The sequence below is a fragment of the Brienomyrus brachyistius genome, chromosome 6 (assembly GCF_023856365.1).
Source record: "Brienomyrus brachyistius isolate T26 chromosome 6, BBRACH_0.4, whole genome shotgun sequence".
In the NCBI taxonomy this organism is placed as follows: Eukaryota; Metazoa; Chordata; class Actinopteri; order Osteoglossiformes; family Mormyridae; genus Brienomyrus; species Brienomyrus brachyistius.
The window spans coordinates 6,996,034-7,012,707 of NC_064538.1; the positions used below are offsets into that span (position 1 = coordinate 6,996,034).

General features: G+C 49.0%; 2 protein-coding genes across 7 annotated transcripts in view; one reads left to right on the forward strand and one right to left on the reverse strand.

Annotated features, from left to right (window-relative positions):
* Nucleotides 1-980: 980 nt before the first annotated feature.
* Nucleotides 981-16,674, reverse strand: part of sulf2b (sulfatase 2b) — a 90,194-nt gene continuing 74,500 nt past the window's right edge. For 5 of the 6 annotated variants that reach the window (XM_049018501.1, XM_049018503.1, XM_049018504.1 and 2 more), the window contains 16 exons: nucleotides 12,987-13,137; nucleotides 11,966-12,141; nucleotides 10,206-10,334; nucleotides 8,988-9,044; nucleotides 8,157-8,286; nucleotides 6,157-6,358; nucleotides 4,557-4,809; nucleotides 4,355-4,451; nucleotides 4,116-4,210; nucleotides 3,894-3,953; nucleotides 3,645-3,814; nucleotides 3,422-3,564; nucleotides 2,759-2,882; nucleotides 2,056-2,089; nucleotides 1,669-1,722; nucleotides 981-1,153 (listed from right to left, as the gene is read on the reverse strand). In XM_049018501.1, coding sequence (XP_048874458.1) covers nucleotides 1,123-1,153; nucleotides 1,669-1,722; nucleotides 2,056-2,089; nucleotides 2,759-2,882; nucleotides 3,422-3,564; nucleotides 3,645-3,814; nucleotides 3,894-3,953; nucleotides 4,116-4,210; nucleotides 4,355-4,451; nucleotides 4,557-4,809; nucleotides 6,157-6,358; nucleotides 8,157-8,286; nucleotides 8,988-9,044; nucleotides 10,206-10,334; nucleotides 11,966-12,141; nucleotides 12,987-13,137 — 1,906 coding nt within the window. In that variant the 3' untranslated portion in view covers nucleotides 981-1,122. The remainder of the gene's footprint in view (nucleotides 1,154-1,668; nucleotides 1,723-2,055; nucleotides 2,090-2,758; nucleotides 2,883-3,421; nucleotides 3,565-3,644; nucleotides 3,815-3,893; nucleotides 3,954-4,115; nucleotides 4,211-4,354; nucleotides 4,452-4,556; nucleotides 4,810-6,156; nucleotides 6,359-8,156; nucleotides 8,287-8,987; nucleotides 9,045-10,205; nucleotides 10,335-11,965; nucleotides 12,142-12,986; nucleotides 13,138-16,674) is intronic. The other variant, XM_049018506.1, reaches the window with a different exon arrangement.
* LOC125745529 (protein kinase C-binding protein 1-like) overlaps nucleotides 4,982-16,674 on the forward strand; it is a 311,418-nt gene continuing 299,725 nt past the window's right edge. The window contains exon 1 of the mRNA XM_049018489.1: nucleotides 4,982-4,994. The gene's annotated coding sequence lies outside the window, so the exon portion shown is untranslated. The remainder of the gene's footprint in view (nucleotides 4,995-16,674) is intronic.

Sequence of the window (16,674 nt, forward strand, 5' to 3'; positions counted from 1 at the left end):
GTAACCTTTGTTTAAACACACAAGCAATGGGTTATGGGCTGCCGGTGCGAAAGGTAGTCTTTGTCAAAGAGGGAGGCTCTCCATCCCCGACATCAGGCAGTGTAGTGTGCAATTCTGCCCTTTTCCAGGTGGTCATTTCAAACATGCATAAAATAATATGTCAACGCTGCTGGGCCTTTGGGGGTGGAGACAATGGCCATGAGGAAAACGGTTAAGTAGATATGGACAGAATACAAAACTTTAATAGTCCAATGAATAGTAAACACCATATTTCTTTTTTTCCATAACCCCTTTCCACTGTCCATTCTTTCAGAATAATTTGTGCTGCACCCAAAGCCTGAGTTTTGGCCGAGTCTGCTGACTACCTTCTGTGCCTGTCAGCCACTTGCTTGAGCAGTGGATAGACCGCTTGTGAGATATATTAACGGAGACTTTCACAGGGAGTGACTGCTTGTCATACATGTTCTTTGACGAAGGGGATATGACCAGTACTCAGGGCTAGTAGGCGGAGCAGATTCATGAGCCTGGGACACCGCTGTTCAGATGTCTGTCCCCTGAGTGTCCTCTCTGATGTATTCGCTGCAGCTGCAAGGGGTGTGGTTCATCAAACAGCTCCTTCGAAAGTCGTCCTCCTCCTCATCTTCCTCATCTGGGTTGGCCTGATCATCCCCCTGCAGCTCATGGAAGAGGAGGGGGTTTGTGGCCCTCTGAGAGGGCAGGGTCAGGGACGGGCTGGAGGAGGAGCTAGAAGAGGAATCACCCATCTCCCGGCTCAGGCCGAGGGCATCTTGCAGGGCCTCTGCACCAGCCTTGTGCAGCAGGAAAGCAGGTGTGGCTAGGGTGGTCAGGTAAACAGCCGAAGTGGATTGGCTGGTGGAGGACACCACGGCTCTGTCTCCTCCTTCCCCTCCCCGGGGGACATGCTGCCGCCTGTCCGGATGGTTGAAATTTCCTAATAGAGCAAACATCCTGTCTACGGCCCCTCCGAAGTTGGTCCAGTCCTCGAGGCTCACGTTGAAGTTGCTTTTGAGATCGTAGGTGTGCTCATCAAGTCTGTACAAGGTTTCAAGTTCCAACCAGTTGGCCTGCCCAGGGAGGTCCGGGCCGAGGGGCTCCCAGGTCCTAACCCTCCCAACCTTCCCAAATCTGTCCTCTGTTAGGGAATAATCACAAATCACACAACATCAATGATTTAATCTCCTTATTCTACTTCTACTCCCATTTTCGAGATATGTACATGAATAATGGCCTATACAATATATCCAAAAGTCCTTTTTTGGTATTTTTGGCAGTTTTTTGTATTTTTAGACATATTTAGGCTCTGTGACAGTTTATTAGCAACTTTTTATATGACTAGATTTGATGGCTGGATATCTAAGGCTGATCAACTATGCTAAAAAAACAGAAAGCACATGAAGAGAGAAGAGAAATGGAAAGGGAAGATGTCTTAAGCCCGGTGAAAAGCGCCCTATCTATGGCGGAAGACTGTGCCATATCTGTGATCCAGGAAATCATGCAGAGGAGGCAGGTGACAAAAAATAAGGTTACGGAGTGCAGGCCGAGATGCAACATGCAGTCAGAACTGAGCCAGCGGGAGAAAAGGGGGCAAAGTTAGAGCAGCGGGGGCCGATGGCGTCACCGGGACCGTGCGTGGGGTTCCAAACTCACAGAGATTTGGAGCTGGGCTTCTTCGCTTTTGGCCACTTTCGACGGTGGAGCTGCCTGATGCACAAGCGACAACAAGACACACTGTTACGCTGACCCTTCGGGTAGGACGAGAGCAGCTTCGCCTAGGGGACTCGAACCCTTCCTCGAAAGGCCCCAAAAACAAGTGCTTCCACCAGTGAGCAATCATGCAAGATGCAAAAAGAAAGCAAAGCAAATAGCGCCCCCCCCCCACCCCCGCATTCACTGTTCTAAAGGAGGTAGTCTAAAAGTACAGAGTCCCTGCATTATGCTTCCAAAGAAGAAGAGAAAATAAATCTCATATTAGATCCAATCGGTGGTATTAGTTTAGACCAGTGCAGAGATACTTAGTTCAATGAGCAAATATACCTGTATTCATCAAAGCTGCTTCGCTCTTTACCTCCTGAAGAAGAGACAATATTATTAGCAATAAAACAGGAACATAGAATAATGCAGAATTTGCAAATATTAAGGCATAGTTTCAAAGCTAATCCTAAAGACCTCACAATAATGTCCTGACAGGTATGTTTATCACATAATTTATGCAGAATTCCAGTTTAATAATATTTAATAATAATAATCGTAAGCTCCAAAGTATTGTACACTACTTTAGATATGAAAAAATTTTATATATACATATTATAAACACTAGAGGAATTTATCTGTATGTTATTCTACCTCAGCGTTCTTAGTATGTAATTAATTTCTAATTAATTTATCATATTCTGAAGTGCTTTAACAGAGGAAAAAATATTTTTCTAAGTAAATACATGAACTAAAATTACTTATTGAACAACAGGAGAGCTGTTACTGCTGAATCAGATGCGAGACAGGGCCTGGGTCAGGTGGCGATGATCGTGATGAGATGTGAAATGGGCGTGACTCCATCAGCATGGTGTGTGCACAAAATGCTGGCGTGTATGCGTGTGTGTGACAGAGAGGCAGAGTGAGACAGAGAGAGATAGACAGAGACAAAGAGACAGAGTGTGTACTTACCACCCCTGATGCCATAAGTGAGTAGTTTTGTTTTGGTCTGTGGGTGCATGTGTGTGCACGAGCCGGAGATGCTCACCAATCTCCAGGTTGCGAGTGCGTGGGTTACACTGCTTGTGACCCTTGCAGCTGCGTAGCTCCATCAGCTGGACGTGCAGCTGGTTCAGAACGTGTCGGTCCAGCATGTTGATGGCATTGATCAGCTGCGTACAGACAGGAGACATGCACTCACAGCTGGCCCATACAGCTACCAGATGTTAATGCACTATGACCTGCACAGTAACCATGTGGTCTAAAGCCCTTGTGACAGCACCCTAAAAGAACAGTAGTCTGTGAAGCACTGCAATTGACTGCATTTCGAAAATGCCGTGTACAAGTGCCCATAATCCTATGAGTACTGCTTTCATACTGTCCAAATTGTTGGTACATATGTCAGGTCTCTTGCACATTACACAGCACAATCACTTTTACCTATCACTTATATATAGATTATGTACAGCTGAACATTTAATATATTTTTTATCTTATATTATTATTTTTCTATATTTTGTTATTCTCTTATCATGCACAGCTGCTCAGAGAGACCAGGGTTACATTTCACTGCATGTTGTGACAAATAATCCTCTTGAACCTTGAATCTAGTATGTTACTACCAAAATTTACTCCGTGCCTTAATCGTTTTCCCAGTAGCAGACTACTGTACCTAAAGGTTCGTATCAGGTCCATTACGGTGAAACGTTACCTGGTAGGGGTCAGTGTTGAGGTCAAAGTACTCCAGGAAGCCCGTGGCAAACTCACAGAACAGGAAGTTGTGTGTCTCATTGATGGTCCGCAGACACCAGTATGTGTTGTTGTTGGCGCTTGTGCAGGCGCAGAATGGCCCCACTGGAAGACCACGCAGCCAGGGTTAGTGGCTTGGAGCTCAGGGTTAGGGGGGCATGCGGGCTGTGAGCGCCGAGTCTTACTTGTCCAGAAGGGGGCGGTCTGCCAGTGCTGGTTGTCGTGCGTGAAGCAGGTGAGGCCCGGCATGCTGCAGGTGTCGTTGTTGCGCAGTCGTTTCAGCAGCTTGCGCAGCTTTTTCCGACGCTTCTGCTCCTTCATCAGCCACTGCTTCTTGTCCTTGTCATGCATTTTCCTGCAAAACGCAGCCAGGTTAGCGCCTCTGCCTGGCCGGTGGAGGGAGTACAGTCACGGGCCAGCCACTCCTCCTTTACCTAAATGGGTGCACACTGCCTCCTTTGTGCCTCAACTTCCCCTTTAATTTAGACTGGTAGCTGAAACAGAAGAGCAGAGGTTCACTCATGAGGTCGCATGGGGAACGAGGAGGCGTGTCCTTCAGGAGAGGCGTGTCCAAAATGGTGACATGGGTGGAAAGGAAAGGACGTCTCCTCGGGCCACCTGTGGACAGGTGTGTGTCGAGCCTGGGGTAAACTCACATGTACTGACTGCAGTCACACTCCTCTGGGCGCGCCTTCTTCAGGTGACCTCTGACCTCACGCAGGTTCTTTATTTTCGTTTGCAGGGTTTCAATCTAAACGTAACACAGGCGCACTAGTTCTATGCTGGTGATAAGGGCACAACAACACGATATCCTGTGCAGAATCAGTGATCTAAACACAGTGTCAACACAATCGGCAGAAACCCAACAGAAACCCAGCCACAGAATGGTCCCCACCTCATGATCTATATGAAGTTTATGGTCCTTCCATGCCTGCAGTGACTTGTACAGGCTGACGTCACATTTGACAGTGTCATTGGCCAGGATAGAGCACCTGTAGAGCACAGAAGAGCACTGTCTACCCTCAGTATCCATGGATCACTGACACGTTTCCTGCTTTTTTCACACTGGACCCTCCATCGTTCGCCGGTGCCCTCACCTGTGAGTAACCTTGATTGAGGAGGGAACCATGAGGCTATTGCCAGTTTTCGGGGCCACGGTGACGCCCATGCCGCTGAAGTCGTCGTCATCATTCCTGGGCATGGCTGTCATTGGACCCCCCCCACTGACATTTTTAGGGCCCGCAGACTGATACCCGTCCTCCAGCTGGATCGCATAGAGATCCCCCCCCATCTCAAAGGACACGGAGCGTGCCAGGCGGTTCCTGAAGTAGCTCTTACTGGCCTTCATCTCTGTAAGAAGCAGGGTAATGCGAAGAAGGATCAGTGTTACTGGTCTTGCTCACGGCATGGAACGTTGGCACGTAATTTCCAAATGAACCACAAGATGGCAGTAAAGGTTCATACATTTTCTCATGAGCAAACGATGCTTTTCACCTTGTGCGGAGAGAATAGAATGCTGGGTCTGGTTTCTTTTTCAGATGGACTCTTAATCAATAATTAAGGTTCACTACCCTTCATGTAGCTCTTTTGATGTTTTTCACACCTCGATATTCCCTGCTTTAACTGCTTATGTCTCACGTCGGGCAAGTATTCTATTTCACCCAAATAATGGGCAGAGGCAAAGTCGCTTTGGTCAGCTGGCTGGAGTGAGATTTTCAAATCAGAATAAGTCTGCACACACATTTACATGCATGTAACAGTTTTATTACCTTGGAAACAGTCTGTAGGGTTTCCAAACTGCCCCAATGCTTTTGATGTAGCTAATTTTAGGTTTGTAATGGAATAATGTAGATTTTTCATAAGATTTCTTGCGAGAGTGCGAGAGTTTCAAAGCGTGTCATGCCAGATGTGTGAGAGTTGGCAACACTGCAGAGGAAACCAAAGGCGTTTAGTTTGTACAACTTATGTCAGCCCTTGTTACCAGCGAGCTCAGTAATGAACCCACTTTCGGAGCGACCAAAATCTCCTACAGGACCTTCAGCTTCAGTGTAGTTTGATGTTGTACTTTAATTGTTCACTTTTATCTAACTGTATCTACGTCGACTGTGATTGTGGACAGAAAGCATCCAGAAAGCATTCTGCTGCCTAATGTGTTGCGTTGCTGCTACGTTACACCCAAATAGGGCATGACAGACAATGCTGTATGTGTTACAGACCAATGGTTAGATTGCCAGTGTCTATGCCTTTCATATTCAAATTTAATTTGTCACTTTTCTTGCACTATGACCAACAAGATCATAATTTCATTTCGGCGTATGACTCATGGGTGATGGACCATACAGCCGAAGATGACAATACAGGTCCCATGACTTTGTATTTTTCAGTTAAGGTGTGATACTGTGCTGTACAGGAAGTGCTCACGTGCCATGCCTGCCATTGAATGTCCTTGTCACATTGGACAGAACTGGCTACTATGTGCCTATATAGGCCTGACTGTCGAGTTCATGTCAGCAATTCAGTACTGCCTACACCTTCAGTTGGTGAATGTCGCCATCATGTGGTCTGTTTTTGCTATAACCATTTCCATACTGTTTAATCTGTATAACATTTGAATCCACTGTAGCTAGAGCTACATCTCCTGTCCTTTCATTGCTGCTGCTTTGCGAAGAATGTAGATGCCGAACTCCGGTCTCTTACTCTTCTTGGAGAGCAGCTTCTTTTTCTTGAAGGGGCTCAAGCCGAAGTTGGGGAAGCTGCAGCTGCAGCCGTCTGACTCGGTATCGTGCCCGTAGTATTGCGGCCCGGCGATGCTCGGCTTGCGTGAGGCCGCCAGGCTGGCCAGGCCCTTGCACTTGTAGAGCCGAAGCTTTCCGCTGGCGTCCTCCACACACTGCCACTTCTGCGGGGGGTGGCATGCGCACACACAAACACACACGTGTTATAACAGGAGTTAATGCTTTGGAGTACACGCACCCCGAGGTGCAGACCTCTCGTTCAAGGATCTTTGTAAAGAATATGCCTTCCTGCACTATTTTAATTAGCAAATGTGCTCAGTGAGAGGCACAGTAATTAGTAGAATCTCTCTAATTAAACGTTTAAGTTTAAACTCTTGAATTACACCCTGGAACACGTAAATGGCTGCTGACTGAGTGATCTCTGTAATCAGTGGGTGTGGGAGGGTGGGGCCTGTATGCTGTGGTCTGGGGCGTCTAGACGTTCACCTCCAATTTATTGGTAGCGCGGGGGGTGGGTTGACTGGAGCTTCTAAATTGGCACTTTTCTGAATCTTTCTGTGTGTTTGTGTGTGACAGAGAGAGCGAGTTTTAACTAAAACCCTGTTTTTGGTCCTTGAAACCTGTCTAAAGCACAGCACTGTCATGAAATTCTGCCCTCTCTGATTAAGGCAAAACATAAAAAACACCTTAATTCTTTTTGATGTTTATGTGAAGCTTAGCCGACATTTTTGTTTGTTTTATGATTTATGGTATCATTCCTGTTATACAGCCAGACATTTTAGAAGCAATTCACATTTAAAAATATCGTGAATTACTGTTGCAAAACTCTACTCAGAGCTCTGGGTTATGAGTCCATGATGTTGACTGCTGTTCTACCCGTTAGCTTGGCCAGGTTGATGCTGCTAGAGATGGGTTTGCGCGACTTTATGAGAAAATGAAGCGCAGATGCAGGAAATGACATGCCGGTGACAAGAAGGAGTTTCTGAGTGCTGACACAGCTCCGGTGATGTGAGGTAGGCGGAACAATTTAAATATATATGTAAATGTTGCATGCGCTCAGTGTATCCTGCAATAAAACTGCATTCTTACTGTCAGTAGCAATGGAATAATTCACCTGACAAAGGAGGTGAGTTGGAGACAATTGTTTAAAAAGTGTTCGGAAGGCCCCTCGCCCGGTGTGGCAGCTGAATCAGCTACCTGGGAGGGGGTGACGGCGACGACCGTGAAGCTAATTATCGCACGGTGGGGGCTGCAGGGCTGTCTGGCGCTGTCATACTGCGGCCGGGCTCACGCTGCTGCCCTACCTGGCGCCATTCATCTCCGTGCTCCTCTCCCACTCGGAATTCGGCCAAACTCACACTCCCTCCCCCACACACACACTGGTGTCACAGTCATCCTCTGACTCTGTCAAAATCTAATAGCTTTATTGGCAGGAAACAAATCTGGCAAAAACACAAGCATGGACAGCTCTCTGTCTGTCGCTCCCCTTCTCCCTGAAGTCACTCCTTCCCCACTTAGCCGTCACACTATCATCCCTGGCCGAGGGAGGACATCCTCCTGCTCGCCACATCCTGGCGTGCAACTCGACATGAACTCACAGCGACACGCTCATTTGCATAAATATTTTTATGCTGCCGCTCACCAAATGTTCTTAAATAAAGGAGGGGCAGTTGGGATAAATTAGGATGGATTTGCATAGAGAGGGATGATGGGGGAGCAGATCTCAGCTACTGTGTGCTCGGCTAAATGCCAGGCGATTGCCAGAGGACCCTTAATCATGCGCGATTCCCCTGCTGCATTGTTACTATGGAGATGCTATGTGTGCATGCACAGGTGTGCCACGTTACACGTCCACACTCTGGCGAGGGGCAGGTCAGCAACATGTGTGTGTGCAGTGGCGTGTGCGTGCAGTGGCGTGTGCGTCCAGTGGTGTGTGCGCTGTACACAGAGCGCTGTTCTCACCTGTCCCAGCTGCTCACAGGGCGTCTGGTACTCCGCCCGCTGGCAGAGGTCTTTCACGCGCTGGTACTTAGGCAGGAAGTTCTCCTCCTGGGCCACCTCCTTCCCACTGTCCCGCTTGTGCAGGAGCTTCCTGGATCACAAAAGGCAAAGTATGAGTTACTTACCCCTTTCGGCAGGTGGAGGGAGGCGGCAGTCTGCAGCCTCTCAAGGAAACTGGCACCTCTATCCTGCAGAAAGTTACTTAAGGGCAAAGGCTATAATCTAAGAAACTACAAGCTATATTCAGATGTAAAGCTTAAATTGTAATCCAGGGCTCTTTTTTGAAAACCCCATACCAAGCATATTGGCATTTGGAAGTGGAAGGTACAATAGCTGAGTTGGTGGCATTGTTTCCCTGGGGATGGGGGTTTGAACCCCATCTCTGCTGTGTGTGCATGAAGTTTGCATGTCGTACCTGCATTATGCAGGTTCTGGGAGTACTCTGAGTACTCTGAGTACTCCCCCCAACAGAACAAAAACCTGCAGTCAGGCAAATTAGCATCTTTAAATTGCCCGCAGTGTGAAGCTGTGTGCCTTTCAATGCGCTGTAAAGGATGGGCTTCCTGTAAGTGTGCTCCTCTACCTGGTGCCCTGTGCTGCCTGGGATAGGCTCCAGGCCCCTGCATGAGTCTATGAAGTTTTTTCCACACAGAATGTGTTGTCTAGGAAAACAAATGAGAAGAGAAACTTCTCCACCAACAGGAGGCACTCTAATGCAAGATATTGCTTTAAACTCATAGCACCAGATTATTGTGTACATCTACAAATATGTGAAAGATGTTCCTCGCTCACCCCCTCTCCACCAGGAAGGAGTCCCGCCATACTTTCCCCTTCTTGCTGAGCTGAAGCCTGAAACGAAATACAAGTGAAGGTGACATAATCTATATCCATTGGCAAACACCCTCACAATCTATATCAATTACACTGCCATGATCTGTAACAGTCACCAAATACGGTCATGATCAATAATAATGACCACAGATCATCATACACTAAAACTGTCACTGCAGAGTGGAATGATTTATGAGACACACTAAACACAATTGTGATCAATGACTATCACCAGTGTAACAATGTATAATGTAGTCTATATCATTCACCACACACTGTCACCACAACATGAGAACTGTGCCACTGTTACTGCACAACCACGTTAATATCACTGAAAATGAAGTCAAATCTATGCATCGTCAAAGTTAACTGCAGTAAAGCAGGGAGAAAACATGGAGAAGATTAAACGGAAGCTGGTGTTTTCTCTGTGCCCAGTCCTCCAACACCCGCCACTCGTCTGCCTCTGCTGACCTTTCCAGCCCAGAAAACAGAGAGGTGGCATCGATCGCTGGGGGCACCATGTCTCAGATCTCAGCGAGGGGCTGCCAGGAGCCAGTGTGCCCCCCCCCATGGGAAGAAACTTCCCTCTGAAGCACTCTCCTTATGCTCCACATGGCTTGGGCTCAAGATAGACACTTTCTAGAAACTTCTGTGATTGCTGCTCTAGGGCCAGTAGTGATGTACTGGCAAAACCTCGTTTCTCTTTGTTTAATTGTTTTTAGAATGATCAAGGCATGGATGGGATGGACTGCATTTCTGCTGGATGGTGGCATTACTGACATGTATTTCTACCAATGATGCAACTGCTGACGTGTAACCCTGCTGGATGGTGCAGTTAGGTGTAGATGGTTTAATTGCTGCAGTATATTTCTAGTAGCTGGTGTAACTGAGATGTGATTCTATTAGGTGGAATAACTACAGAGATGTAATTGCTGAGGTTCTGATGTAATTTCTGCTACATGGTGCAACTGCTTAGATTTAATTCCTCAGCTGTATTTCTGCTACATGGTGTAATTGCTTAGATTTAATTGCTCAGCCGTATTTCTACTGGATTCTGTTACTGCTTAGGTACAGATGCCAAATGACACAGAGTGGTATGTTTGCCAGTTCAGTGTCTTTCAGGTTCGCAGACAGGCTGCTGGGACTTTCCTTCTGGCCTGGGATCTTTGGGCGACGCACCTGTTCACCGGCTTCTCTGTGTCCAGAAGCTTCAGAATGGACTTGCCGTCCATGTCGGGGGGGATGTCCATGCCGGCGATGTCCAGCATGGTGGGGGCCAAGTCGATATTCAGCACAATGTGCGGGTTGCTGCGAGGAACCGAGGAAGGGGAAGCAGATGTTAAAAAGGTGAAGCTGGAATGCGGGCTCTCTGGCAGGTGCCAGTGCTCTCTGATTCAAAAGGAATCCTGCACCAGGCAGCAGCGATGGTTATGTATATAGCGCGGAAGACAGAAGGAGAAGGAGAAAAAGCTGGAACAAAGCGGATGGATGCCTTTCATATCAGGACATCCCCACTCCTACTGCGGCGAGATAGAGGAAGTCTGACTTCAATCACAGAAGCTACTCCCACCTTTCAGAGCAAGCACTCTAATTTGATCCCATTCTGTACGAGTGCCCGGCTCATGCATATATCCCAGCGCTAATGAGCGTAGCCATTCTGCTCCTTCCTTTTCTATGCTAATGGCCTCCTGGTGCAGAGGCAGGCTTTAATGTTACCGGGGAAACAAACATCTCGGGGGGGGGAATTAAAGCTCCTCTGTTTGCCTGGCCGCAGATAACCGGTAGTGATGCGGTGAGGCCTGATCCACGGGCGATTTCCTTCTGTAGGAGAACTGCATCAACATGTAGTCGGAGAGTCTGGCGAGACCAGTAATGGGAAAACAGGCTGATCAGATTTACGGAAGTAGGACCACAGGAGCAGAAGTGAGAGCAGGGGTGAAGAAGAGATCTGGAGTCGGATCTTTTTATTTCTTTGATGGTCTAACAATTGTTGCAGATGGAGAGCTGTTACCCCCCCCCCAGACCTCAGCTTCGTGCGGGGGCCTCGAGACGGCTCCTCTCTCAAAATGCAAAAACCCCATTCTGTGCTGAGCTGAGAATCCCCTAATGGCCACATCATTGGCAGCTCACATCTAATCGGCTTTTCTGAGGGATCCACGGGCAGGAACTTCCCAGTAAACAAAGTTACTGTTATTAAATAATGAAGGGGAGCAGGGCGAGTGGCAGGGTCTCCGCAGCAGAACCGTGCCCCTGTGATAAGACTCCACAATATGCTGCTGGGCTGTAGGGTAACGAGGGCCCACGTCATGTGACCGGGCTTTGTGGCCACATATTTATTTCACTTGAGGGGTCAGGCTTTATGTACTTAATTGTGCTGTTAAATGAAATGTGAAAATCTCTAAAAAGTGACTTGACCCCCGGGGGACTGAGACTATAACTATAAACCCTCCCTCTGCATCGTGGCAGTCCAGGGGGCCTGTGGGGAGGCCGCATGTTTGACAGTCGAATTATGAGCTTGCGATTTGATGCACTGTTGCTGTGGCAGCCCACAACAGCTCAGACACTCAGGACACTTGAATTAAGGTGTTCTGGGGGAGTCGGCGGAGTTTGACGCCCCCCTGCAGGTGGACATGTTTGATATGCGGCACCGTAAAGGTCAAGGCTTTCGGCAGAAAACTGCGAGAATCCGAGCCAGTGGGAGGACGAGATGGGAGGTAACTGCGGAAGGGTCAATTACCCCTGAGAAACCCCATCGCCGCCCCCCAGCACTTGCCCCGACTCTGTTAAGTAGACATGTACTCCTCCCAGTACTTGCCCAGTTGTCTATGCAGATTGGCCCACATGCATGCAATCGGTACTCCCTAACCCCGACTCCACCGGCAGAGCAGAAGTGACAGTAAAATAAATAATGATAAACAGAACCACAGAACCTCACTTACATGATTCCCGCCTCCACGTTGGGCCCTCGGATGTAGAAAGGCACGCGGATGTCAAACTCATAGGGCATGGATTTGCCCTTGACCAGGCCGAACTGGCCGATGTGGTACCCATGGTCGGCGGTGTAGATTATGTAAGTGTTCTCCAGCTCCCCAGTCTCTACCAGCATGTTATACACCTGCGACAATGACAGGTACGTTACCATGGACACATCGCAAGCCCATCACTGGCAAGCAACATGCTAACACACACAACACACCAACATGCGAATGCTTATGGAATAAGCATGTGGATTAAATAGCCCAGCAAGGCCCTGTACATGAAGGCACGCGGTCAGATAAAGGTACGGTCGCTTTTTTCCAACGGGGCTGTTATTTTTCCGATGACTGAAGAACTGGCGCACGTACAGCTGGGAATCTGCTGCTGGGGCGGAACATAAAACACATGGCTGGCCGGCCGGCAGGGATGTTATTGCGATTTCATAAACGCAGCAGACGAGGGGAGAGACATCACCGCCCTTCCCGGAAAAGGGAATCATCTGGTCCACTGAGCAGGGAGGGCGGGTCAGAGCGAGGCACCAGCTGAGCATCTGGGGCTGCTGTCAGGGCCTCATTACTCTCTGAAGCCCTCCGGTGGTCACTGCATCCATTACATCTTTGTGCAGCTCATTTAGCTTGGATGAAGCTGAAGCCAATCCAATCTGCGGCCCCCAGTAAGTCCTGGATAACAAAGACTGTGATGGGCACTGCCATGGGAACAGCATCGGCGGACGGGAGAGTGGCACGTCTCTCTCTTTCTCTGGAGCTCCGAGGCCTGGGCCCTCAAGCGGACCAAGCGTATCTGCTCACATCTGCCAGGCTTGGGTTCCCCCCACCCCCACTCTTCAGTTAAGGGCTTAATGTTTACCGGGATGAGCTAGGAACACGGTTCACTGCATCACTGACATCGCCATGACAACAGCATAGAGCTGTGGCTGGGCACCGCTGGGGTGGTGCTGGCAGCGGGGGGGATGGGGCAGCTCACCTTCTCCACACAGTCGTCCACGGAGAGGAGCGTCTGCAGCCGCTTTCTCTGCAGCATGTTGGTGAACTCCATGTGGATGGGTTTCATGGCACCTGTGTAACGCATGATCCAGTGCTTGTCTGGATTCGGCGCGTAATTATAACTTGGGGTGCTGGGGAGAAAAAGTAAATCAGAAGGTCAGAAGGAGAACAAAGCAAATGGAGGGAATCACTGCTCCTAAGGCAGTCCTGGAGGCCTGCATCTCAAAGATCCTAAAGCAGGCCCCGAGGCCGGCACAGCCTGTCTCAATACTCTTAAGGTAGGCCTCAAAGCTCACGCAGCCTGTCTCAATGCTCCTAAGGCAGGCCTCGAGGCCCATTCAGCCTGTCTCAAAGATCCTAAAGCAGACCCTGAGGCCGGCACAGCCTGTCTCAATACTCTTAAGGTAGGCCTCAAAGCTCACGCAGCCTGTCTCAATGCTCCTAAGGCAGGCCTCGAGACCCACTCAGCCTGTCTCAAAGATCCTAAAGCAGACCCTGAGGCCGGCACAGCCTGTCTCAATGCTCTTAAGGTAGGCCTCAAAGCTCACGCAGCCTGTCTCAATGCTCCTAAGGCAGGCCTCGAGGCCCACTCAGCCTGCATCTCAAAGATCCTAAAGCAGACCCTGAGGCCAGCACAGCCTGTCTCAATACTCTTAAGGCAGGTCTCGAAGCTCACGCAGCATGTCTCAATGCTCCTACGGCAGGCCTCGAGGTCCACTCAGCCTGTCTCAGTGCTTCTAAGGCATGCCTCAAGGCTTGTGCGGGCTGTAACTGTGGACCCACAGTAGGTTCACATCCGGGGGAGGGTGGCAAAACACCGTAACACCTGTACATTGGAGTGTCTCCCCAGAACATAAACATTTATAAATATTTTATGCTCTTTCAATTACCCCGACAAAAGCCATTTGCTGGTGATGGCAGGCCGTGCACTTACACTGCTGCTCCTCGTGCACCCAGGAGACGGACACGGCTAGCACAGTAAAAGGCATCTTACTGCTGAATTATTTTAAGGTAGACAGGTTATTTTTAGTGTCGATACTCTTGAGTGGAGAGACAGGGAATCGTGTTGCTGGGGTGCCTAAGTATCATAGCTGACGTTTGTGAGCCTCTTTGAAGAATAAAAGATACAGTCATGCGCGTATTAACAGGTAATCATCTGCCTGACTGAGCTGTTAAGGGTTTGGGGGCAAGACAGGCCTCAGCGGGGCGCAGTGAAGGTCACGCATGCTAGAGCGCGCCATGCTTGCAGTGTGACACTCAATGACAATCTGAGCGGTGGGGGGGTGAATCTGTTAAAACAATCCCTCAAGACGTGACAGCCATGTGTGAGAGGGCAGCACTACTCTCACTCATTCTTGGTCGGCCAGCCCCCCCCCCCACTCACCCCCCAGGCTCAGGTTAGTGTAAATGCAATGGCGATCTTGTCAAACCCCCCCCCCGACAGTGCTGGGGCATGTCACCGCTAAAGTGTGCACAAGTCACGCAACAATTAGCTGCATCGATACCCGCAGCGCGGATACTGTAGGGGGTGCTGGACTAGGTCACCAGCTGGGTCGCTGTCTGAGTTACTTCACCTTCCACACATCTGTCCCTTAACACACCTTGCTGGGTGTAGCTGATGCTTTAAGAGGTGAAATTCTATCTGTCTGCAACACCCCCAATCCCCACTGCCAATGCCATTGTCTTACTCTGAGCTCTGAGCCGGAGGTGGAGACAGAGACAGAGGTGCTGTGTTCTGCTGCCTTTCAGCCCCGGCCAGCATGCGTTGCTGCAACCCATGCAGACACACGCACACGTGCGGCACGAATGCATGTGAGCAGATGGTGTCACTCGCAGCCCCATACTAGGCAGTGCCAAACTCCACAGGCACCTTTTTGCCGGACAGACGATCCTTTCTGCAGTTTAACCTGCAAGTCGCAATAAAGAGCCCGGGCAGGACCTTCTAATGGATGCCACATGCGACTCAGCGGGAAAGGGGGTCTGAAAAGAAGTGCGATCAGGTCTACATAAATGCCAGGCCCATCTATCGCATTGCAGATTGGCACCACTAGGGGCTCTCTGTGCTAAGCCCCTTTCAGAGGTCTCACACTGCGATTAAGGGTCACTTAAATTTATTTATCTCTGCTTTGCACTTATTGGGGGCAGATTTGGCTGCTTTGAGCGCTGTCCCGGTAGGTATTAGACCCCCAAGAAAGACTTCTTGGCATTACCCAGGTTTTGCAGGTTAAATCTCTTTTCCTCCTGCTGTGTCCTCTTTAAAGCACGAGGCGTAATCCTCTCAATTCACGCAGGTTCTTCTGAGACAATCCAGCTGCACCGGACTCACTAAGCCATCTTTACTTAAAAGAAAAAATCCGATTGTTCGGATCGGCTGCAAACAGCAGCCTTAGAAGCAATCATCTCTCTCTTTTTATCTACAGTCTTCGTTGCCTTTCTCAGAAATTGAATGTCTTGGACAAAAGAGTGATCCTGAGAACCTGCACTGGGGTGAGAAAGGCGGTTTTCATAGTGAGCGGGAAGTAGGGATTAGGGCCCTCAGAGGGAAAGAGGTTTTTCATGGGGAACGAGGTGGCAAACAGGTGGGAAAGAGCAGGACATTGAACACTGGTTAAAAACGTTCACTCTCTTAACAGAAGACGGAAGAGACAACAAATACAAGTTATTGAGTCAATAAAGAGGAAAAGAAAATCGTGGTGGGACTGATTAAATTAACCCCTCTAAATATGTATTATAGCAGCAGGTATCAGCAGCCTGCGTGATATTAAAATGTTTTAATGGCACAGGAGGGAAGTTGTGGAAAACACTGTCGGCCACTGTGACTCCTTGTCTGGGGTTCTGTGGAAGACCTAGTTAATCAGGGGCACCACATTACAGAGCAATTATCGCTGGAGCGATGAATTAAGAGGTTTGAGGTGGACTTTCTAAAATCCACCACTGAAACAAGATATATTAGTACCGTGGAGGTTTGATTCTTGTGACACTGGAATTTTCACTGGAGGGATACATTCTGACAGTGCTGTCACAAACGGAAGAGCAAGATCTCTTTCTTGGAATGTCCTACATTTACATGAGCAGGTATGGAGAGCCATCCCCAGCCCCCTCCCGAAATGTCCACTGTGAGGACGGGGAGGGTACATGACAGACTGGGGCAAGAGCAGCTGGGTCACATACACTCTGACAGCTGTGACAAGCGGGGCAGGAGGGCACGAGGAACAGGACAGGGCAAAGGATGGACTTTGAGTACCAACAACGCGATAATAACACGCCCCGACAGCATTTCACATTAAATTACGGCACCGAAACGTCATTAGACCCGGACCTCAGCCGCATGTGGAGGATTCGAGTTGGCTCGGCGTCTCACAGCACTCTGCTGAGGAATTAGTGGCCCATTAACATCCACAGCACGCGCCATGGAAGGACATGCCCTCACACACCGTAAGGTGTCTCTTCAGTAATTCACGAAAAGCTTACAGCACCATTTATAACTGGGCTCTAACATCTGCCCTGGTTTGCTCCTCCAATGGCTTGCATAAACACACCATCAGTATATGCAAGTGCTTAGACATGTTCAGCAGATCACTAATGCTCACCCGAAGAATGATGACAGAGTTCCTGCGTGAGCATCGCCTCATGCAATTACAGACACTGCCGCGCAGAAGTCCGGCTCA